Source organism: Anarhichas minor, unplaced genomic scaffold (assembly GCF_050575085.1).
Source record: "Anarhichas minor isolate MPS153535 unplaced genomic scaffold, ASM5057508v1 ptg000006l, whole genome shotgun sequence".
Taxonomy (NCBI): Eukaryota; Metazoa; Chordata; class Actinopteri; order Perciformes; family Anarhichadidae; genus Anarhichas; species Anarhichas minor.
In genome coordinates, this window is record NW_027466452.1 from 2,831,298 (window position 1) to 2,857,034 (window position 25,737).

The following is a 25,737-nucleotide window of genomic DNA, read 5'->3' on the forward strand; positions in this document are numbered from 1 at the left end:
AACGTTGGAGGTTAATATGTAACACATGGTTAACGTTGTGAAATGGTGGCGGTTAACATGGTAACATGGTTAATGTTGTGTAAAAGTGGCGGTTAATGTTGTCTAACAGAGGTGGATAATGTGGTAACACGTAGTTAAAATGAAATGGTGATGGTTAACGTTGTAACACGTGGTTAACGTTGTGTAACAGAGGTGGTTGACGTTGTAACACGTAGTTAAAATGAAATGGTGATGGTTAACGTTGTAACACGTGGTTAACGTTGTAACACATGGTTAACGTAAAACGGTGGTGGTTAACGTTGTAAAATGTGGTTAAAGTTGTGAAACAGTGGTGGTTAACGCTGTGAAACAGTGGTGGTTAACGTTGTAACTTGTCGTTAACGCTATGAAACAGTAGTTACAGTGTAACATGTGGTTAACGTTATAACATGTGGTTAACGTTGTGAAACAGTAGTGGTTAACGTTGTAACATGTGGTTAACGTTGTAACTTGTGGTTAACGTTGTAACTTGTGGTTAACGCTGTGAAACAGTAGTTACAGTGTAACTTGTGGTTAACGTTGTAACATGTGGTTAACGTAGTGAAACAGTAGTGGTTAAGAGTGTAACTTGTGGTTAACGTTGTGAAACAGTAGTGGTTAAGAGTGTAACTTGTGGTTAACGTTGTAACATGTGGTTAACGTTGTAACTTGTGGTTAACTCTGTGAAACAGTGGTGGTTAACGCTGTGAAACAGCGGTGGTTAACGTGGTAACGTTGGTATGTAATTGTATCATTTAAAACACCTGAATAAAATAAGCAATACATGCTGCCAGGAGTAAACTGTGGAGAACGATTTAAACAACTCCCAGGTTGCTAAAAGCCCAAAATTCCTGGAAAAATCTATGACCTCACTGGTTGCTATTTCTTTCTTCTGTCTCTATGTGTCTCTATTTATAAACCTGTGTTGTGCCTTCACATCTCCCTATCTCCTCTCACGTACAATATGTATGTCTAGGACTATTTCCCCCTTACATAAGGAAAGGACACCCTTCGCTTTTTTTTAAGAAAAAGGGCTGTCATCCCTGTGTCTATATGTAGAAGCTACCGTGTCTGTGTGTGTGTGTGTGCAGGCCCTGTCCGATGGTCCTGCATTACGGTCATCATTCAGCCAAATAAACCGAGCGTGATAAATTGTGTAACTATGTGTACTTGTGTGTGTGACAGGCAGAGAAAGCATTCTTGTAGGAGTAACCATCTTTTTGCCAGTGAGGGAAATCCAAACACACACAGAGACAAGATGCATTGACCTGGTTTTGTCCTTGGGAGCCAAGCCAGTGAGATTGAATCAAAGCGAATGCTATAGATTGAGATAATCGTGTGGGGACAGACAGTGTTGTGGGTTCGGGTTGCCTAACACTGCAGATTGATCATGGTGTTGCTGTGTGGGTGTGTCGCTTGTTGAAGCGTCCGGGGGGCTCAGCGCTGCTCGTTGGCTCCATCAGGTGGCTTGCTGGGAGAACTGCACCTCTGACCACAGAGCCGTTTGACTGGGATGCAGCTGGAGCTCATCAGAGATTAAAATGATCCCCAGAGAGGAAGTGGCTTCTGGTGGCAAAGACTAGTTATTGAGGAGTATTAGACGGACTGGCACCTGGATTAGGAATGTTCCCATACCGGAAGCCAGTATTTGGCAAATCACCCGTAATGCCTTCCATGTAATATGTTCTTTTTATATATATTTGAATTTGCTCATGTGAGGAAAAGCTAACTGTGGTGAATTTCCTTTTAAATTGCTTTCATTCAAATTAGATTACTCATTACTGTTGAATAAGGCTGAAAGGATTATAGAATGTACTCGCTTACAAATCCATCCATCCATCCATTTTCCTCCGCTTATCCGGAATCGGGTCGCGGTGGCAGCAGGCCAAGCAGGCTGACCCAGACTTCCCTCTCCCCCGCAACATTTTCCAGCTCATACTCGGGGATCCCGAGGCGTTCCCAGGCCAGCTGGGAGATATAATCCCTCCAGCGTGTTCTGGGTCTTCCCCGGGGTCTCTTCCCAGTTGGACATGCCCGGAAAACCTCCAGTGGGAGGCGTCCAGGAAGCATCCTAATTAGATGCCCGAACAACCTCAGGTGACTCCTTTCGACGCGAAGGAGTAGCGGCTCAACTCCAAGTTCCCTCCTGATTTCCGAGCTCCTTACCCTATCTCTAATGCTGAGCCCGGCCACCCTACGGAGGAAACTCATTTCAGCCGCTTGTAGCCGCGACCTTGTCCTTTCGGTCACGACCCAGAGTTCGTGACCATAGGTAGGGTAGGAATGTAGACCGACCAGTAAATTGAGAGTTTCGCCTTCCGGCTCAGCTCCCTCTTCACCAAGACGGTCCGGTGCAGCGCCTGCTTTACTGCTGCTGCCGCACCGATCCGCCTGTCGATCTCCCGCTCCATCTTACCCTCACTCGTGAACAAGACCCCGAGATACTTGAACTCCTTCGCTTGTGGTAGGCACTCCGTCCCCACCTGGAGGGAGCAATCCACCGGTTTCCGGCAGAACACCATGGCCTCAGATTTGGAGGTGCTAACTCTCATCCCCGCTGCTTCACACTCGGCTGCAAACCGCCCCTGTGAATGCTGGAGGTCACGATCCGAGGAAGCCTGGCGGAGGCCAACACCCACCGGGAACGAGTCTGACTTATTGCCGAGAATGCAGACACAGCTCCTACTGCAGTCGTACAGAGACCGGATCGCCTGTTGTAACGGGTCCGGCACCCCATACTCCCACAGCACCCCCCACAAGAACCCCCGAGGGACCCGGTCGAAAGCCTTCTCCAAGTCCACAAAGCACATGTAGACTGGTTGGGCAAACTCCCAGAACCCCTCCAGTAGTCTTGCGAGGGTAAAGAGCTGGTCCACTGTTCCACGGCCGGGACGGAATCCGCATTGCTCCTCTTGAATCTGAGGTTCGACAAACGGTCGGAGCCTCCTTTCCAGCACCCTGGCATAAGCCTTCCCCGGGAGGCTGAATAGTGTGATACCCCGGTAATTCGAGCACACTCTCCGGTCCCCCTTTTTGAAGATGGGAACCACCACCCCGGTCTGCCAGTCCATGGGCACTGATCCCGACCCCCATGCGACATTGAAGAGGCGTGTCAGCCAAGACAGCCCAACAGTGTCCAGCGCCTTCAGCATCTCAGGGTTGGATCTCATCCACCCCTGGCGCCTTGCCACCAAGGAGCTTTTTAACTACCTTAGCGGCCTCTGCAGGGATATGGGTGAGTCGGTTTGATGTAATTTTTGGAATTTGGAAACAAATATCAGTATGGGCCTCAGAAATCCAGCATCGGTCGGGCTATATTAGACCTTTGAATGACTTTTTCCTTCTAACATTGATTTCCATTAATTTCAGATCACCTTGAAAATGAAGTCCTAAAAATCGTATCAAAGCGTCTGTACCGTAGCACTGTGTTGTAACAGCCTCCTTATAAATACATCTTTTATATGGTACGTTCATGTGCTGTGAGAGGTTTGGAAACCTGAGATGTGTGTGAACACCAATGGATTCTCAAGCCAAAATGTCAGAAAGTCCAACCCAGAAGGCGCACGATCAGCAATCGTAGATTGCATGAAAGAGATTTGCACTGTTTAACAGCCAACTGTGAAGATAGAACGGTTGTTTTTTATTAATCTGTGGCCGAATGTAAATGAGATTTAACGGACACAGGTTGAATAAATAATGACGGACTTTTCAATTTAGGTGATTTGTTCCTTAAAGGTGCACGACATCTGGGATGTGTACATCAGTGGTTCAGCTCGGCCTCTCATCACATTACTCTCTCTGTAGGTGTTAGACCGCTCGTTCGTCACGAGGGCTCATTTCGTTTCGCTGCCTGTGATTGACCCCCCCCTCCCTCATGATGCCGGTGCCTGGTGGGTTAATGAAATCCTGTTTCAGAGTCTCTATTTAAGGTGGAATTTTGCTCACGAGTGAGCCCAACACCAGCATCTCATTTGGGACACCTTAATGATTGGGTTGGAGATTGACATCTGTGTCTTGTTAAATGTGTATTTATAGGATTTTTTACTGTTGCCAGAATGCCTGAAAGTTCTTCTTCCTTCCTCCTGCTATTCTGCCAAATCTGACTCATTGGCACGTAACATATATTGCGATGTAGAAGCCTGAAGAAACTGCCAATCTTAGGCAGGTTTTATAGTTCATCTTTTCTTGATTTTAGGTCTGCACACTTTTTCTCTGATCCTAACTTACTTCTCTAGATTCTGTGTTTGAGACAGACAGGCAAGTTTCAATTTTTTCCCTCCTTGTGCTCCGATCTCCATCTTTATCTCCGCTCCTCTGTCTGCTTGACTCTGCTCCTCTCTGTATTCATTTAATTTAATCTCCCTTTCCCCCCACTTCCACCTTCCCCTTTCCTCCCTTCCTCTTCCTCCTGCATCATATCTCATCTTTGTCTATCGCAGATTCCTCTGTCTCTCTGTCCACCCCCCCCTCTCTTGTTCTCTCCCTCCATCCTCCCGTCTCTTTGCCCTTTCTGTCTCCTCCATCTGCATCACGTCTTCCCTCTCCTGCCCAGACTCCCCGTGTCGCTGCGGCACCGTAATAATTGCTGCATTGGAGATTGAGGGTGGGTGGGTGGGGGGGTCGTCAGGGAGACGTGGAGAGGTGGTTACCGTGGAAACAAAGAGACTCGGCGAGCAAGGGATGGAGGGATAGAGAAGGGGTGGACTGGGTGTGACAGTCAGTGAGGTCGAAAGTAAAAATAGAAACGCTCTGACAAGATCCCCTCGTCCTCCTCCACCGCCCCCCTCCCTGTCTCTTCCTAGCGCCATGGGCAACCAGTTGTAGCATCCTCTCTCTCTCTCTGTCCCCTTCATCTCCAGCTGATGCTCTGTGACCTTCTGAAGGAGGATCTACAGTGACCTCTGTGATTCTTGCCTGAGCGGAGAGCCGCGAGAGCGTCCGATTGCATTCGACCTGTCGACTGCTTATTCTAAATATATTTCTTGTTATTTTGCTTTGAACTTCATTTGTCGTCCTCTATTTGTATCCCACAGAGCTCCTCCGTGCTCCAGCTTGTTAGCTCACGGGTTGCCAAAGTTTCAGTTTTAGAGGTTTTACTGTTTCACTTGGGGAAGCCATACTTATAAACCTCACATTTATAATCGTTAAAGTTTTCAGATAAGATTTTCACCAGCGGCCATTTCCTAGGCAAATTACAGCCGTCTGACATTAGCATACTAATGAAAAGAAGTGCTGTGTCTGAAAAAGGAGAGGAAACAGCTGGAGCAAGGGAATCCGGTATCTAGGCTACCAATTCTATTTGTGTCTTTAAAGACAATTTTGGAAATCATTTCTTATCTAAAGTCAATTTTGCATAGAACTGTTATGATAATATGTCAAAATAGCTCAAATATAAATAGTAATATTAAAAAATGCAAACAGTTTAAAACAATATGCACAAATGAAATCAGAGCAACGTGTTCTTTACAGGAGGGTTCCTGTTCCTCTGCAGTGTGTGCACTGGCTCGTTTGTGTGGCTGTAATTCATTCATTGAAACTGGTGAATTAATGAGAATGAAACTGTCGGGACAGAACCAGCAAGAAGAAATATGAATACATTTAAAGAATAAGATTAGTGCTATTCTGTAATTTGTGTTGTCAACAAATCCTATGATATGCCATGAAAAACAACAATGTGTTAGTCCATCTCTCAATAATTTGCAACTTCCCTACCTTGTCCTTTGGCACATGAAAATGCAGATTTTGACAAAATCTTTTTATCAAGCGTTACGCAAACAGGAGGAAATAGTGCGTTTGGTGTTCTGGTGAGATTTTGGGTCAGCTTTGAATTCTCTCAGCTGAACGAATGGGCGATAGATCTGAAGATATGGGTTAGAGGCGGCCTGCTACACGTGAACTATATTTAAATTGTCACATATATACAGGGACATACGTGCCTTTAACGCATCCTAAGCATGTAGGAGCAGTGGGCTGCAGTAAAGCACCCGGGGAGCATCTTGGGGTTCAGTGTTCAAGGACACTTTAACATGTGGACAGGAGGAGGGGGGTGATTGCGGGTTTAAGGGATGGCCACAGCCAACCCACCTGCTACTGTTAGCCGTTATAATCTATTCACATGGTTGATCACCGATAAGAATACAACAGGAAGACATCGGCCTCTAGTGGCTGTAGTGTTTGTGACGGAGCGTCGTCTGATAACATTCGAAGCGGATGGTGTATGTGGGATTGAGTCAAAATGCATATACAGTATTTATAATATATTTTGTGGTAATGTTTTTATGGTAATGAAGTGACACTCATTGAGGTGTTTTTGGGACAACAATGGCACTCTATGGCACAGAGGAAAAAGACGTATATAGGTTTTGATACACAACACATTCATTGTTGGTTTGGGTCTTTTGGGGATTTGATAAATATCAATATAAAACATAAAGAATATGGACAGCTTTTACCTAAAAATGATGGTAAGTTGAGTTGGGTTAAACTATAAAGTCAAGACATGAGGAAGAAATGAAGGCATTAGTATTTGCCCCTGTGGCCAGCTTACATTATTTCAGTTATGGCAGAAGTTTCCTCACTGAAACCGTGCGCCATGCAGTGTTCTGAAGAATGAGTGTTTACAACATACTGACCAGTAGAGAAGGGGATTTCACTGCATGAATGGTTTGAGTAATTTCAGTTATCAATGTCAGTTATTGTTCTGGTACTCTGACCGCAGTTAGAAACCACTGTCAAGTCAACTTTGGACCTGTTGTAAGTCATCAGTTTTTCAAACTCAAAGAAAAATGACATTGACTTTTAAAATCAGTTGATGCATCAAGGTTTTTCATATTCCCTTTTAAATGACATCACTGAGGCTGTGAATGTTCCTGACTTTCAAACCCCTGATCCCTGACAATAGCAACTCTTAAAGCTGCATATTTCGTAGGCCTCTTGACCAAAGTTAGCGGTCCCAGATATACGTTGGCGGTACCGCATCACTGACGTGACCACAATGCAAGACTCAATGATAAATTAGACGAAATGGCAGTTGAGTCTCATCTGGCTAGGACTTTGACTTTAGTCTTCAGGCTCAATGCTAGCAAACCCTCAGCGAGGCCTAAACAGTAACGCCACAACCTCAACAGGGTTAAACCCACTTACTGGTGATCCAACAAGCCAAATGCAAAAACCTAAATGAAACCAGTCTCTGAGGAAGATGAAGAGAAACTTGTGTTTGTGGACCCAACGTTTCAAGTGTGAAGTGGAAAGAGAGATGAGATCTCTGGATGCAGGGACAGCAGCAGGAGTATCAGCCAAAGGTCACTGACACACAGGCTTCCAGACATGACAGTCCAACAGAGACCTAATGAACACACTGTTGGCTTCACCAGCTCGGATCTGATTGGATCGTTATCCCATGAAAGTGATGAGGAGAGAATTGGACACGGGGGTCGTCTCTGAAATGCCAGAACCTCAACTGTCAAATCTACAAATTCCTCTGCTTCAACCCGAAACCCGTCTGAACATTAGCACAAGCCTGACCCCAACTTTACCGGAAGGATTTTCTTGCATAATGCCCCCCCCCCCCCCCCCCCCCCCCCCACAGTAGACAAATTGTTTATGTGGGTATTATGTAATGATACTCATTCATTTGCAGTCACGCTTGACAGGCTGCTCTCGTGTGTGTTGGGGGTGAAGTGGGGTTGTTGGGAGGCATTCAGTCATGCACAGAGAAAAAGCTTCCGTGTTTTTCATCAGGCGTTTGTTTAAGATGGTGTTTCAAAGGCAGGGTCGAGACCCTGAGAGGGTTCCCTGACTCTTACTGCTGTCTACTCATGTATTATTATTCTTTTTACCCATTTGCCTCCTTTTGTCTTCTGAGAGCACTGAACACTTTCTCTTCTATCGTCACTCAGAATCAGCTTTATTGGCCATATAAATGTACGCATACAAGGAATTTGACTCCGGTTTTACATTGCTCTCCACGTACATGCACAGAATTGACTAATAAACAGGAAAGAAAATGTAAAATATATTTAAAAAAATGTAGAACAGATGTAAGCATAATCATTTAATGACTATGTACAATATAAATATATATCCAAAAAGTGTATGTGTGTGTATATATACAGTTGTGTGAAAAAGTGTTTGCCCCCTTCCTGATTTCTTATTTTTTTGCATGTTTGTCACACTTAAATGTTTCAGATCATCAAACAAATTTAAATATTAGACAAAGATAACACAAGTAAACACAAAATGCAGTTTTTAAATGAAGGTTTTTATTATTAAGGGGGGAAAAAAAATCCAAACCTACATGGCCCTGTGTGAAAAAGTGATTGCCCCCTAAACCTAATAACTGGTTGGGCCACCCTTAGCAGCAACAACTGCAATCAAGCGTTTGCGATAACTGGCAATGAGTCTTTTACAGCGCTGTAGAGGAATTTTGGCCCACTCATTGGCCCCGTGTAATACAGACCATATCTGAATATATTTTTGAGATAGAGACTGATAGATGAGGTAAGGTAGGGTTTACCCAGCCTCTATTTTACCACATATTGTGGGAGCATTTCCCCCTGTTGAACATGACCTTGGTCTTTGGGGAAGGTTGCCCAATGCTTTAAGCAACTAGAAGAATTGTCTGTTCAAGTAGAAATTCCGTTGGGAGAGAACACTGAATCCCAGATGGTGGCACTCCTCGAAGCCAATTTATGCTCTCTGCATCAAACATGAGTGCTGCATGGATCGTCAGTAGGTCACTCTGCAAAGCAGCATCAGTTAATTAAATGCCTAGAATGTAGCTTTGAATAAGTAGATGTAATGGAACACTGATAGTTAGCTCCTGCACACGGCTTCTCAGTCAAGTCCAGAAAGTCAGCGCTCTGCAAAATCATTCTAATCCTCCTTGCAAAGCTCCAGTGCAAATCCTGAGAGGTGTGGAGAGGGATACTGCATCGCTCATGAAGGCTCCGGTTCTTTTCAGGAAGGAGGAGGCAGAAATCTACATCACACTCAGCCCCCCCATAGCTTCCCATAGGCATCTTCTATATATTGAATGAGGTAGCTAATTCAATTAGTAGTGTGTTGTAGGGGCATCATTACCATAGGGGCACCATAGGAATTGCCTAATGCCTAGACCACAGGTGTGAAACTCAAGGCCCGCGGGCCGAATCCGGCCCGCCACGTCATTTTATGTGGCCCGCGAATCCACCAGCAAAAAAAAAAAAAGTTTTTGTTTTTTTTAATTTTGGAAAAAAAATTAAAAGTTAGACTTGAAAATAAAAATATCCCCATGGTCGAAATTATGAGATAGAAAGTTGAAATTATGAGATAGCATGTTGTCTGTGTACCGACATTAAAACTATCACAACAGGTGGACAGGAGAGGGAACAGCCCGTAAAGAGGTTTTCCAACAAGTGATTGAGTTGAAAAAGATCGACAAATAATCCCAAAATGTCCACAAAGAGAAAAATTGATGCAGAGGGAAGAAAATGTAATTTAAGATGGGAAAGCGAATACATGTCTGTGCTTCAAGGAGAAAAACGGGTCTGTCTTCTGTGTTATGAGGCAGTGTCGGTGATGAAGGATACAATTCACGTCGGCATTTTGACACCAAACACGGAGCTAAATTTAGCCTCCAAGAAAAACATAAAATTGTCCAAGAATTAAAAGGCAGACTGCAATCACAGCAGAATATATTTACAAAAGCTACAGCCCAGTGCATGCTAAAGGTATGTGAGCAGGTGTTCTCCGACCAGATACAGACTTTTACAAATGTCAGTTTGTGAAGAAACACCATCGCAGACCGAGTTCAGGAACTAGCAGCAATCTAACAAAACAGCTAGCTAAGAGACGAGATACATCATCTATCAATGTTTGTAAGAGGCTCAAGGCAGACTTGACTGTCAGTGAGGAGCTCTTGGATGTAGCTGCCATGTAGCGGTCCATTTTTCTGCGGTAGAAGAGTTAAATGATGCCGAATGCCCCCTTTCAAGGAAACGTGCACAGACCATGATGATGAAATCCTGGGTTAACAAAAACAGTTGATCGTACTCCATCATCGTGATGCCTATTATGTCTGACTGGGACTGAAGGCTTTGTAGAGCCAGATAATGCAAAAACAGCCTGGCTCTGTAGAGCTTGCTGCACACCCCCTTCGATTCCTTTAGTCCTGAGAAAAACTGTAAAGCAATCTTGTATGAGCTAACTTTGTGCTACACGTGAACAGTCAGCTTAATGCTAATAGTCCACAGCTGCTTCCATTGTTCAATCAGAGGAGATTTAATCGACAAAAACAATTTATAACCATGAATATAATATAATCATTATATCCAGGCTATACAGACAGCTGAAAGTCATTCAAGTTGATTACCATCCCCGCAGTTCAAAACCGTTCAGTCTTAACATGAAGATGCACAATGAGCCTGTTTGTAGTTTTTGTAACTGTCTGTTAGCTGCTTTGAGTTGCTTTGAAAACCCACGTATCAAACTGCTAATTATAAGACAGCTTCTGTAGCTGACACATATCGCTACTTGGCAATCACGCTAACATGATTCACCTTTGTGAGTCATAGCTGTTTTGATCCAACATTTTTTTCATATCACGTCAGGAAGTGGGTTAGTACACACTGTAGTGCACTTGTTTTTTTTACTGATAAAGTATAGGACTGTAGCTCAAATTAGAATTTGAGAGCATTGAACCCATTAGTTGGCATTATCTTTGTCAACGCCTTGCACTGCAAGCCTCTGCAGCTCCTCAGCAGGCTGATCTTCACCACATCCCAAGTTTTTCCCCGAAAAACGAACAAATCTCTGATGCAGGATGCTTACCTCTGTTCCAGAGCTTACAGTCAGCAGTCAGTGTTAATCTGCACTGCGTCTGATCAAAATAAATGCGGCCGTGGTGTTATTTTACACAACTGGGTATCGAATAAAGTTTAAAAAAGGTATCAAATGAAGTACCCTATGGGTATTAGTACCACATTAATGGTACTGGTATGATAGTTTTTCTTTAAAGATACCCATCCCTCTCTGTAACTCCTATCATCTTAACCTAACTATGAAAACAAAATGCCAAACTTAAAGCAACTTTGAAACGTTACAAAGTTACAAAAATGACAGTCGAGCCACCAGTACAGCCTAGACATTCCAAATGAAATATACCTGAATGTAATCAAATGAATCAATGTACTCAACTATACCGGTTAAGAGAACTATGGTAAGCTGGTGATAATAGGAACTTTGCAAAGTGAAGGCACAAATGAATCAAGCGTGAATCAAGAAGAGAACACAAGGTTCAGGGCGCACACAGCATCATCTCATGCCGTCAATGTGGTCAATTATAGCCTCGAAATATACATTTAGATTTGTTTTTTCTTTCTTTTACTTCTGTGGCTATTTCATAAAAAATTCCAATCAGTCTAGTCAGGATGATTACAGTCTTCAGAGATGTCTCACTCGTCTCTCACTCTGAATCAACATGTGAACAGTGGCTGTCAAATGGCAGCTGAGTAACTGTGACAACCATTGATCTGTTTATGTGCTTGTTTGCCACTTTACATGTGTGTGTGCGATCATGGTTCTTCATGTGTGTCACGTTTGTCGCTAGGGGCGAGATGCTGAAATTTTGCTCCAGCGAATGAGGGAATTTTCTGGGCTGTCATGTGACCATGTGATGTCAGAGAGAGAGAGAGAGAGAGAGAGAGAGAGAGAGAGAGAGAGAGAGAGAGAGAGAGAGAGAGAGAGAGAGAGAGAGAGAGAGAGAGAGAGAGAGAGAGAGAGAGAGAGAGAGAGAGAGAGAGAGAGAGAGAGAGAGAGAGAGAGAGAGAGATATGTTAGCCCCACAGCTGATCCGTGCAGTGCTCAGAGAGAAGCCGAGACGACCAGACACACTCTCACGCTCACTCTTTTTGCCTTGCTTAGAAACACACATACACAAATACACTCCACACACATTAGCACAGTTACACACAACTCCGAGGCATCACCTTGAAAAAAAAAAGGATGTATTGCTTCCTCTACTTTCCAAGCTCATAACACTCTGGATGCTGAGGACATTTCTGCCTCCAGGACAAGAGTAAAGCGACACTTACTGGAGACAGAAACGAGCAGGAGAACTGAAGACAGAGAAAGAAGAACAGAGATTATCAAAGAAAGTCAAAGGAGGAGTAAATAAGAGAGGAAAGAAGAGACAATAACGAAAAGAGGGACACAACAAGACCTGACAACAGAGCGGGAGAATGTCCTTCCTGTCTGGCTCGCCCTGGCAGCAGCCTGGCATTATTAGTGGTAGCAGCGGGTACGGACAACCTTCCAGTGGGCATCAACAGCAGCACAAACCTCCCGCTGCCCTCACTGGTGCCAACATCCCTGCGGTCCTGGTCTCCTCTCCGCTGTCACCCTCAAGCCCGGCCTCTGACCGACGCAGTGACTGGCACCACCAAGGCCAGATGGCACCGGGGGGGCAGGTCGCCACCGCAACACAGGGGGGGACTGAAATAATTTTGACAGTAGACAAGGCAAAATCAGAGCAAGGCAGGACCGAGGGGACGTTGTCTGGGACGGTGGCCGAAGCGCCAGGAACACAGAGCTTCACGATGCCAGCGCTGAAGATAGAGGATGAGGGGTCCAGAGGAGGGAGGCCAAGGGAGGACGGACATAAAGTGGGAGGGGCGGGCGGGTCATTAGGGAGTGCAGGACAAAGCCCCAGCAGCCCCCTCTCTTCCCACTCTTCACCTTCCTCTACATTACCTTCCCTTTCTATCTCACCCGGGAGATCCTTCCCGAATTCTGTGCTAGACCGTAAACCCACATCAAACTCTAACTCTGGACAAAATGATCTGCAACAAAACTATTCAGGCAGCAAAGATGGATTTTACATCCAGGGATCTCAAGTGTCTGCCCAAGGCCAGGGCATGCTTCCTCCTTCAATGCAGGCCTCAGGGCAAGTGGAGAGAAACACATTGGACCCTTGCTTCACCAGAAGCACCAGATCAAGTCCTGGGAATAAAGAGGATGAGGATAAATCTTCTACGTCCTCTACGTCTCGAGGCCTACTCGGAAGTCTGAAAGAACATTCAGTTGCAAATCTAATTAATAAAACGCTCAAGCCATCTTCAGGAAAGCAAAGTGTTGATATACGACCTGCTGGTACTGCTCCTTCTGCTGCTGACCGAACAGGCCTACCACCACCCTCAGCCAACCTTGATGTTGGGGTGGGTGGTGTTTTGGAGAGTAGGGTGGAAAGAAAAAACGTAAGCCATACTGAAAAGGGGAGGACAGGGTCATGTTCTTCACCTAGCAGAGGCGTAACAGGTGGGGTTGCAATTCATGGCCAGTCACAGGATCTAAGCTGTGTTGAGGACATGAGGATGAGATCATGTACTGCCTTAAGCGGAGAGGCAAAAACTAGCCACAGCGGGGAACTGCCACAGCGGACCGCAGTGAGACGGGCAATGTCTGACTGTTCACACCTGTCTGTTCCCACGGTGGTGGCCGGAACGTACCCCACCGGTATGGGAGGATTGCCAGCGATGATACCCAACGCCATGTTGGGAACAGCATGCTTGCCCAGGGCACCCTACCCACATGTGGCTGTCCGGCGCTCGCTCACAGTCACGGGCGGCACAGAGGCCGCAGCTGCAATGGCGACGATGATGTCATCACCGTTGATGACGTCAGCTGTATTGCCATCATCCCCACCTCCAAGGAGGCATCATGGGAGCTGCGAGACCAATTTTTTACTTCCTGTGCCACTTCCTGCCGGAACGTCCATGAACAGCACCCAAGATAGCAAACTGAACACAACGGGTAAGTTTCTCCTTGTGTGCATCTGTTGGGATAGATGTTGGGATAGATGTGAGAAGACATAGAGTAGATTTACCAGTTAAAAGTTTCCCTAACCTGGTTCCAGGCCATGCAACCTTGTTTACCGTGATACAGAGCATTCATCATGAGCAGAGGGTTTGCAGCTGAAATGGCTGTTAGACGCTATATGTGTGCTACTGAAAAAAAGGGAGGGTATTGACTTTTACGCAAGCTTGCTTCACAATCAACAATCTCCACCAGCATCAAGCACCAGTCACAGTTCTTGCAGTCTCTATCAATGGTATCTCTGTAGTCAAGGTAGCCCCAATGTGTAATTTTGAGGTGCACATTAGCCACAGCCTGTAGGCTCTGTTGCTACGCCATAACCCCTTTTACTTGCAACTGTAAATCAAGCTTTAAATTCAAGCCGCTCGCTTACAACCGGATTGTAAGCTGTTCCAGCTTTTACGTCGCTCTGCCTTCATCTTCCTAAGGGGCTGTGTAGCACGTGAATGTCATGATTATACAGCTACGCTCATGACTGCCCTCGGTTCTTTCTTTGTCCTTCCCGCCGCTGCACTTTGCCTCAGCACATCCATGGCATTACAGCAGTTTGGCTAAGTATAGGTTATTGGCTGCACCTTCTTTTCCAATATAAGCTATGTCTGAAAAGTGGTGTCGTTTAGAATATCAATACAAGGCTGCCACAGCGCTGGTTGCCACTGTAGAAAGCACATGCACTATGCACTCTGTGGCATGGTGCTGTTTGTGGCACTGACTATTCTTCACGAGCATCCTTTCAGTCCCAATAGAGGCCGTTAACACTGCTTCCCACCACCATTATCCTCCTGTGGATATACATTCTGTTTCTCTGTGTTCATGTCTGGTGGAGATGCATTGATATTGATTCTCTCCTCACTTTTACTATCTTTAAATTTCACTTAAGGACAAAAACAGAGCCTTGCTGCCAAAATAACATATTTTTATAGGTCTATTAATTTATGGTTTTCTACTCACTATGTAGTCTCTCAGTCACAATGTAGTAGCAAATCAACTGGTTGACATGCCGTGCTAATTAAAGAAAAGAGCCTAAATGACCGCGGTAAGCAGACATTTTGATTACTATGATATCTAATGATCTAAACAGCATCAGCATAGGAATGATTCTGTCCCGAGCTTTGTGATCCATATAAGGGGATGATCACTGATCACTATAAGCTGTTTACACTGTACATGGACTTTACTGCGGGAACAGCTGAATACAAGCTTTGATGTGATAGTTGCTCGCTTGAGTTTGGAATACATTTTTTTTTTTTTTAATAAGATAGTATACACACACATGTGCAAAATATTGTGGGCTTCCCTTTTCACTAAATTAATATTTAGTTTGTGTTGGTTTTTAAATAATTGAGAAAACAACTGCAAGGAAAGGCACAAGAATCAGTGTTAAGGCCTCTTTAACACTGCTGCCATGCTAGCCATTGATCATTGGACTGAGTGAGCTTTGCTGCATCCTGGAGGAGACATTAGTGATTCTTTAGAAAAGTTCAGATCACACTTATCATGCATACTGTGTGCTTGGTTGCTTCTGAGACAGTGTACGGAATTAAGACACATTTAGGAAAACAAAAAGAAGAAGAATATTTGGGGAAATTAAATTTTTCCACTTTGTTGTAACTCATGACACATGTAGGCCACAAATACACCCACAGGCACAAACAGAGCCTATAGACATGCATAAGTGGAGAGATGTCAGAGCGAGGTGGTTGTCACATAGTCGGCAAAAATGTCCACACTTTGTACGCATTGGACTTGAACCAGCCACCCTCCGGTTCCCAAGTCTACAGCCTGAGCTTCTTTATTTCCATTATGTCAAAGGTTAAACCTGTTAATTGTCATCTCCTCCTCTGATAGGGGCTTTAATGAGCTAAATGGGAAAACGGGTTTCATTTCATGAATGTCACAGATATTACCACGTCCTTGTGTCTCATTGAGTTCTTTGAATTGACCAATAGACCAATTCTAGGACAAACGTAGGGTATTTTCACAAATTGAGGTTGATAGTGATAGAAGTGACATTAAGAGGGGAAGCGTGCGAAGGCAGCTGGCAGAGGATTGTGGGAGAATCAGCTGCAGGGCTTACAACTTAAAATGGTTTTAACAGTTTGGATTATTGACGTCTTTATAGCCGAGTTAATGAGAGAGGAATTGTAATGAAATGTATGTTTCTCTGCCTGTGTAATGACACATCCATCCATCCAGCCACGCGTTCTGTTTTTCAGACTGCAGCCGACAGAGAAAAGCTGGGGCATTGATTAGACATCGACTCTGACTGTACTCATTCAGATATAGAGCAGCTATTTCCAGCAGCGTGCGTGAGCGCACGTGCACGTGGGTACGTGTGTGTGTAGGTGAACAGCTTCCACTGACTTGAATCTTACAGATTTTTACAGTCACGCGCCCCCACAGACACGCTGACAGCAGGCAGTGTGTTCCGTTAGCACAAACAGATAGAAATAGATCACAGCTGCACAACAATACAGACAGAGAAGAACACAGCCGTGAGGGCTGTCTATATAGAAGTCTATGAGAAAATGACTCTACTTCTCTCTTGATTTATTACCTCAGTAAACATGAGTTTATGGTCTCAATCTCTAGTTTCAAGTCTTCTTCAATACAGCATGATGTTCATTTAGTAAATGATGGTCCATTTAGAGCAGGGGTCACCAACCTTTTTTAAACTGAGAGCTACTTCAAGGGTACCGAGTAGTACGAAGGGATACTTTGATTCTGACTTCCTGAAACTTCCTGAATAACAAAGTTGCACATATCACCTTTTAATAATAATAATATATGTGAAGAGACTGTTTGATCACATGTCAGTTAATTATTCCTCACAATAATTATTAAGAATGATTTCCACAACAATGATGGTATAGCTACACATACATATTTAAACATGCAACTTTTATTTCTGTTAATCTGTTTCAACATTTGAAAGTCAGAGGTATCGCATCTCTGATATTTTTGTATCATCACATGATTAAAGCCGGTTACTTTTGCACATAGCGCCTGCTGGTGAATGATCCAGTGGTAATGTAGAAATTTTGGGAAGTCTGGGTCACCTTTGCATTGCGCAATGAAGCCGCATGCCGGCCCGTCATCGCGGGAGCCCCGTCTGTTGTCACCGACACCAGCTTTTCCAACGGTACCTTTTTCTCCACGAAGAAACTAGTAACCAGTCTCGTCTATAGCCGAGCGGGGGATCCAACCCTCCGAGGCGCGCGAGCATCTTCGGGCGCCCGCGTTCAAACCTCTAGTCTGGGCCTTTTCGGTCGGATTGTGTTGCCTCGCCTCTACCCCCCGCCACCCCTGAATTGTTGCCCCGCGGCCTGTTCCGAGGATTTACAGACCTGACGACGGGGTGCGCTCGCGGCGCGCGTCTGGCGCCAACGGGAAGCGCCCGCGATTCGGAACCTGAAAACCTAGTGCGGCGGCCTCGTCCTGGCTGTCCGCCGTGCGCCTCCGGGTACCCAACTATCTTATGACAAGAAATATTGTCATTTTAAAATCTACACTAATGCAAGCGTTTTTGATTAAAAAAGAACAGCAACTACAATTTTAGACAGAGCTCCAATGGTGCTATTTTTAGAACATGTCTCGCGGGCGACTCACGTGGTCCCTGCGGGCGACAGGGTGCCCGCGGGCACCGTGTTGGCTACCTCTGATTTAGAGTATACTAGACTATGAAGCAGGGTATGCTTTAGGGGGCGCTACCTTGTAATATGGTCACTTGTGTTCCATGGTTGCAAAAATCTAAGATGGCGACGGCCGAAACGTCAAACTCAAGGCTTCAAAACCGCAGTCCACAAACCAGTGGGTTACGTTACGAAGACTATGTCCACTTCGTATATACAGTCTGAGCTTCTTACATGCATACTGTTGCTTTTCAAAATAAACTTCCAATGTAGGTTTATATAGTTTTACGGTTTGCTTGCACAACAAAACTACTTGATTAGGCTCAGGAACAGATGGCGGTTTGGGTTAAAATACCACACAGACTGCCAGACTCTGCTTTGGGTCAATAGGACCACGGTAGTGGGTCCCCTCCCTGGGCGATCTATTCCAACCTTTTATTTAAAAAGTTCTGCAACTGTCGCAGATTTGCATCGCTGCTGGCATGAATGGTTTTGATGCAAAGTATTTATTTATACTTCTGAATAGAATTGAAGAGGGCTTTAACAAAAATGAAGCATAGTTTGTGTCTCTTGACCAGTGTGGTAATGTCACGGAGCATAACATCAGATTGTGTACTGTATGTCCTGTGGTTCATTACTCTGTCTATCAGTCTATTGATTGTCCTGTCTCTCACTGCGGTAGCTTGATAGCTATCGTGCTACCAAGCAGGAGCTATAGCGGTCAATACTCTGACTGGGTTCATGTGTGTGTGAGACAGAAAGGGAGAAAGTGTGTGTGTGTGAGTGTTGAGCAGGCCGCCTGCAGTAACGTATCCTTGCTCCAGCTCCATGTCCGTGTATGTTAGTCATGCTCTGATTTATGTGGCCGTCAACTCTCTCTCTCTCTTTCTCTCTTTCTCTCTTTCTCTCTCTCTCTGTCTCACACACACACACACACACTCGGACAGCTGGTCACCAGCAGCTGTGTATTGTAGCGTGGTATTGGATGGACCCTCTGTGTCCACAGCCAGCGGTTTCATGTTGCATGACTCATACTGCTGGTGTTGCAGAGTGGAGTGATACAGCGATGTAAACTACTGTAGTGTGAGCAGTGGAGCCAGAGGCTTGTTTCAACAGTACAGTAATGGACTTTGGTAGAATAGTGACGCCCTACTGTATGTATAAGCATAGCATCTTTAAGCAATAGCTCACTACAGGCCTTGCTATATTATGATTATGTGATGACGCCCCCTAGCTGTGATGGAATCACAACATATCACTGCCTGAAGTGAGTCATTGCTTTTATATAATGACCATCAATTAGGCCAATATGAAATTGAGTGACACATTCATTATTAAATGATAAAATATACAATAAAGTAGACCCTCCTGGGCTGCCTGCACAAACCGAGGTGGTTGCTGTGGACAGGCTGTTGCTATGGAGATTAGACTAGCAGCTAGCATATTTCTTTATTTAATCACAGGCTAGCGTTAAGTTGATTTCATTATGTGGCCCTTTATGTTTTATTATTTGTGTGTTGCCATTTATTGGGCAGCCACCGATACAGTGTCCAGCGTCAGTAGTATGACTGCTATGAAGGCTTGTTTGAGAGGAGAACTTTGGAGGATAAACTGCAGTGAAAGAGCTGATCCCAGATCAGCCTGACCTCACAATCAGACAGCAGACTAGCAGGAAAGGGAAGCAGTACATGCGAAGCTTCTCTACTAGCTGTACACCAGACAGGTTTGGCTAGCTGGATGACGTCATGCTAATAACATATTTAGCTTTTTAAAACAACGGGGACAGATCCAGCATGCACAGTTAGGGAGTGAGGGATGAGGAGGTAAGGAAACATGAGAACACCAGGACACACATGGAGAACTCTGTCAAGCTACATATTAGGCAAAGTGAACATCTTTTCTTCTATAGTTGTCCTCAGTCTCATCTGCTTAACTTGGTCATGGAGGCATCAACATTTAATTGAGATGGTAAATTAACAGTGAAAACTCATCATAGCTTAATTCAACATCAGTATTCCTAATTACACTTCATGTTTACTTCTCCTGATCTTTACCTCCTATAACAAGGTCCATAGGGGCATCTCAATACATAAACATGTTATATTATATTATATATATATGTGTTTGTTTTATATTATACTGAATATTATTATATATTATATATATTATATTATACTGAATTCCCTGTGAGGGTGACTAAAATAAGATGTCCTGACGTGTTTGTCAAAGTGTTATTTACTGCTTTTTTTCATGTTGGAATAAATGTTAAATATTTAACTGCAAAGTAGTAATGCGTGTTTGATACCTTCATTTGTTTGCATTAAATCATTCTGGGATGTTTGCTGAAATTGATTGGATGTGGCACAGCCCATCTAGAACATGTTCCACCAGCCACCACTGCCTGAAAGTTAAAGCAGGAAGTCATTCTTTAAACTGTGATGGATGTTCACAGGACAGTTGGTAATCATTTTATTCTCCATCATGTGTAAATAAATGAGTCTAACCTGGAGGGGTCACATCCTGTCTCCTCCTACCGCTTGTGTTTCTTACCCCATCAGACTTCTTTTTCACTGCATTACGTAAATCTCTGAAATTGTAGAGTGCAGCGTTATTTCAATGTGACAGTAACGTTCATGAAGTCCATCTACGAGACCGTAGCTGTGATTACACAAACAATATTTCTTCTACCCGATTGAAATCGTTCTGATTAGAAAATTCCAACTTTACTATTTATAATGAGGTGCCCATAAGATGCCCTAAAACATTTAATCCGAATAAATTCTTTTGACTTGTGCAAAGTGGTTCCGCCCACTGTGAAGCTTTTTATCTGCCGGCTATATAACAGAAGAAGAAGAATGAGCCATTTTTTCCAACTTTACGAGAAAATTCAATAATTCAGTGCTTGGAGTATAGAAGAAGTGGTTCATATTGAAGTCATTGACTACGGTTGGTCCACTTGGCACACAAGAGCAGAAAGAATCTATTGATTTTATCCACAGAGAAACGATTGGACTGAGTATTTACATGGTAATCAGACAATAAGATTTTCCTATTGAACAGATTATCAACCAATCCAATTGAACACCAATCCAACCTGATTAAAGAACGGTCGCTTCCCATTGAGGTGGTTACTTTTTTATTCTGATTATTAGTGGAATATGAGGGTCATGTAAACGGGCCTCACGACATGTGGTTGAAAGCTCCCAACAAAACCTCATTGGTGGACTTTAACTTGAGATTGTTTTATTTTATTATAGCTCATCTGATATCTCTGCTCCTGCTGCATTGATTTGGATCTTTGTTTGAACCGTTAATGATGAGTCCGACGATGAAACAGCAATGCTTCTTCAGTGGTTCTCTTTAAAGCCTGGATTTCATTGTCTAGTAGAATTGCCACCCAGAAGAGATTAAAGACAGAAGGCCTTGGTATTCTTTGGAATAAGGCACACAGAAGAACTACAGTTGCAATGAGCATTAAACACCATCGAGTCTTTTTAGTTCCGTCCTGGAAATGAAATGGATAATATTGTGACATATTTCCTCTGTCAGGCGCCAGGACCAAAACAGTGGAGGACATTACAATTCATGAGAACAAGTAGGTGTCACTGGGAGGCTTTGTGAAGCAGCTGCAGCAAGTGACGAGTCGACATCAGCGTGATTCATTCCAGCCTGATAAAGCACCACAAAACAATGGCGTCTGACCAACAGTGAGAACAGGATGAGGAACCAAACTCCACACTGAGACTGACTCACAACACACTTTAGCTTTTTCTGCTTTTTCCGTTGCCTGCATGGCCACACCTGATGATCTGATTTGGACTCTGGTTTGTTCGCAACCACAGTTTAAAACCAACGTAACGAAGCGCCTCTTGTCTGACGGCAGCCGTCATCCTAGAGAGACGTGCTCCATGTCGCCGCCTTGATTGCTGGAGAGAAAAACACGCCGGCAGCAAAATTGGCATCGTTAGAGTGGAGATAGAGCAGTTGTCACGCAGCAAACGTCAGCTCAGAGGGGAAATTAGTGGACATTGGGGCACAGCGTAGGCCTGTCCAGTGTCACTGTTATGTAAGAGGTGTCTTGGTGGCAACAAAGAGCCCCTTGTCTCTTTCTGTCCCATCCCTCTGCGCCGCCGGCCATCTGTGCTGAACCCCATCAACCTCCCGAACTCCATCTGTCCCCGTGTTTATCCTTGTCGTCTTTCTTTCGTTTTTTTCCCTCTCGCTCCGTGCTCATCACATCATGAATCAGCTGTTAGCAGCATCGAAACTACTGACCTTGTGCTTCCTATGAGGAGGATAGATGACCCCGTGTGGTGTTTTCATGATCCTGGTACGCAGATGAAGACTGAAACCAAGGACACACACTTCAAATTCAGATTTTTAAAAATTAATAAATAACACACTTTTTAAGAAAAATTAGAACTCTCATCTGCACACTCAGGTTAAATAGAACTTGAACTAAATCTAAGAGAACATAACTTTAATGGAAACCTACTCTACACATCATGGGAGTACAGAAAACATGATGCAGCAATATAGGAATTGTAGAACTCACCATCTTGGACCCATAAAAACTAAAAGTCGGGATGTCACATTTGATCTATCTTCTTTCCACCAACATTATGGGGACTAAATCACAGGAGTACCCTTTTAAGAAGTACAAGAGTAAACTTACTTAAACCATCAAGAGTACGCTATATTTAGAAGTATCTAACCTAAAAACCAGCCCAACTCTTTTCCAATAAAGGTAGCTAGCAGCACTAGCTCCAAAAGTTGCTAATCCTAGCGAAAAAGTTGCCAAGTCGACAACACAGACAGCCCGCCCCTTCAGGCCTTCCTCCAAACCCATGCCTCCAAAATGATCTCATTTCTGTGATCAACATACATGGCTGCTGTTGGTACTCGCAGCTGTTAACATAGCAGCTTGTGGAAAACTCGATTGACGAGCGAGCATTCAGGCCGGATGAATGATTGGTTTATTGGTTATTACAGTCCACGTATACCAGATATGTTTTTCCTTTTTTTTGGTCAGAGCCTTTTTTTTTTATTGATGGCATTCGGGATGTAATGAGACTTTCAACAAATATTGCAAAAAAGGTTTCTAAAATAAATGACCCACCTAGCTTTAAATGTCAGAAGGCATTTCTCACCACTGTCCTATTCCCAACCTCGCCACCCCTGAAAAAAATAATGGTTTCTTTTCTCCAATCGTTGCCTATTTGCTACATCCTGTCTCCCGTATAGCAGCTCGACTTCCCACCTCCTCACTCCCCTCTTTCTGTCGCTGTCTCTCGCGAGCATCATGAGTGGATGGGGAGAGACTAGTTGTTGAAGTACACAATAGTTCTGGAGGCTGGCTCCACATCAAGTATAAGTAGTGGGTGTCCACACATGATTTAAAACTAAAGCAGAGGTGGAAGAAGTAACGTGACTCCGATTTTTTACTGTAGTAAAAGTAGTATGCCTAACAACACAAAGAATAATTGAAAGAACACTCTTATCAGGAGTTGGTAGGCAGGGTTAGGAAAGGTGCGCCATATCTCTGCGCCACAGCGAAAAAAGTGACGACAGAAAAAGTCACAAGAAGAACAGAAGAGACAGACTCAGCTGTGCAAGTCTCCTCCATTTGTATCACTTTTTGATTATTGTGAAAAACGTCACGGTGTCCTCTGACGCAACCAGGGGGGGATGGTGGGGATGTCCGGCACTACTGATTGGCTAGGACAAAATAATAACGTCTTCCAAACAGAAAACGTGGACATAATCACCTGTGATAATTGGCACAAAGATATCTTTGTTTCGCAGACAGCTCACCAAGTGTAGGAGAGAGAAAGGAGAAAGAGGAGCCATGAAATTTAGAAAAATGGTGAGAAATGACTTGAGTGAGGCCAGGATATAAACTTACATAACAGTCTGTGCACCTCCTCTGTCAGGGTTGGATGTGACCTCTCTCACTTGCATAATGCACAGCAATGGAATAACTGGGCTTGTCCTGTCTATCAACCAGACCTACAATGATCTGCTGGTGCGACCTACATAAAATCACCCACGTGGACGTTCAAAGCTATAAATAGCCAAAGTGCAGTTACAATTAGCATTGTTTATTTGATGTGGTTGTGTCCTACACATTAGAGAAATGTCCTCAGAAGACGCTGTCTCATTAGTCAGGTGCCTGACTGTGTAGTTTGTGCGGTAACCAAACATTCTGTTGGTTGTCACTTAGTGCTGATTACATTATCATTTAATAGCATGCTATTATATATAAGGAATTCAAACAGTCAACAGACCGGATTTGTTCCAATCCCTGAAGGGGCTTTTGTTTACCTCTTGTGGCCACGCAAATTATTAATTTGTCTCTCAGAAGGAAAGGCAGAATGTCATAATGCCAAAAGTGACCTTGACCTCCAGTTCTGCCGACGCGGAAGTATCTTAAAACTTGCATGCTCTTTGCTGGCCAGCAGGGGACGACTCAGAGCGTATGAACTAGAATTGTGTTCATATATTTGCGGTCAAAATTGTTGATATATGTTGACAACTTTGAAGACATTTATTAGAATTATGTTGAATAATTTTTTTCTACACATTTTTGGTAAAATGAGCTTTGATGCTGACGTTGCCATTTTTTCTCTCACAGTGAAATCGGACAACAAGGACAAGCAGGAGAAGACGGACATCATGTCCGGCAAGGCGGACAAGTTCGACAACTTTGACAAGAAAGAGAAGGACAAGCAGCAGAAGAAGGACACCAACCCGGACAAGAACCAGATGTCTGAGAAGATCCTCAAAGACGAGGTGGAGAAGATGAACGCGGAGAAAAGCAACAAGGCCAACGAGAAGGCCGAGAAGGTGGACAAGCCGGAGAAGACCAACAAAGACGACAAGAAGGAGGAGGAGAAGAAGCTGGCGGAGAAGAAGGAGGAGAAGGGGGGGAAAGGGACGGCCAAGTCTCCGGCAGGCAACGGCGGCAAGACCCTGTCGAGCCCCGACGGCAAGAGCAAGGTGGGTCACACTCACATGCAGAGCACTGCTGTCCACACACGGTAACAGAAACAGCCCCGTCACCCAGAGGTCACAGCATTCACCTCCGCCACAGCCGGTGTGTCCAACGACAGCCTGGTCAAGTGTCCTTGAGTAAGACACACAGACCCCCCCTGCCTGTTCACACACATGGAGGCGTCAGTGCACTGCTTCTGCTGCCTCTCATGGTCTCCTGTGTGCGTGTGTGTGCGTGTGTGTGTCTTAAATTCACTCCTGAATTTTGAAAAGGCAAAATGTCCTTCTTTCAGTAGAATCACCACAATCAGAGGATTTGTTAAATAATTGTCCTTTCTTGTCAAGTTCTATTTTGCAAACACCAGAAGCAAACCATCTTGAAGAAATGGAACGCCAGAGAGTTCAAAATGGAGGAAGCTGTCACTGCCTATTAGCTGTGTTGCACCATCCACTTTCTTTAGTCAGGGCTGCAACAAACCTTTATTTTCATGATGGAATTATTGAAATGGAAATGCCAGAGAACAGTTTAAAATGTCCATCATCGTTTTCTAAAGCTCGAGACAATGTCATCATGGCCCGTTTCGTTCGACCAACTAAGAATAACAGCGAATCCCAATAAATGACCAGCTGAATTGATGAAATAATGGATTCATTGATTATCAAAGTGGTTTCAGGTTATTCTCTCTTGATTGACACATCGATGGATTCATTGACTGAATCAGAGTATAAACTGCACCACCAAAGAGGCAAGCTTGTTTGCTTGTCCCGCTAACAAGCTTGCTAGCTGACAGCTGGCTATGTGGGAGAGCTGTTTTCCCCTCTTTAATAACTCTGAATTGAATAAAATGATGTGCAACCCTCAGAACAAATGTTTGGATTGAGTTATAGTGCAGTACAGAGAAAATATACAGAAGCTTTGAGAGCTGTTGTGACTGGCTAGCGCTAGCATGTTCCCAGGCGGCTAGCGTGTAAGCAGTTAGCTCGCCCACTACAGTATTTCACTAGCTAGTCACAGCTAGATGTCACCTCGTCACCAAGCCCTCAGCACCGTTTGGTGAAGTTGCTCTGCCACTTTCTGTGCCATGAGTATGTGTTTGCAGGTGCTAAATATTGTTTATCATTTTATCTGAGACCTGATTTCCATATCATATGCTAATTTTGGACGGCCGCTCATTTCATCAGATTTGAGGCTTATAATTTTATAATTTACTACTCATGAGCTCTGAAAAGTGGCTTTACATTG

The 25,737-nt window shown here is 44.2% G+C and overlaps 1 protein-coding gene across 1 annotated transcript in view; it reads left to right on the plus strand.

Annotated features, from left to right (window-relative positions):
- LOC142934076 (uncharacterized) overlaps nt 1-25,737 on the plus strand; it is an 85,145-nt gene that overhangs the window by 40,746 nt on the left and 18,662 nt on the right. Inside the window, exon 6 of the mRNA XM_076078466.1 lies at nt 24,136-24,500. Coding sequence (XP_075934581.1) covers nt 24,136-24,500 — 365 coding nt within the window. The remainder of the gene's footprint in view (nt 1-24,135; nt 24,501-25,737) is intronic.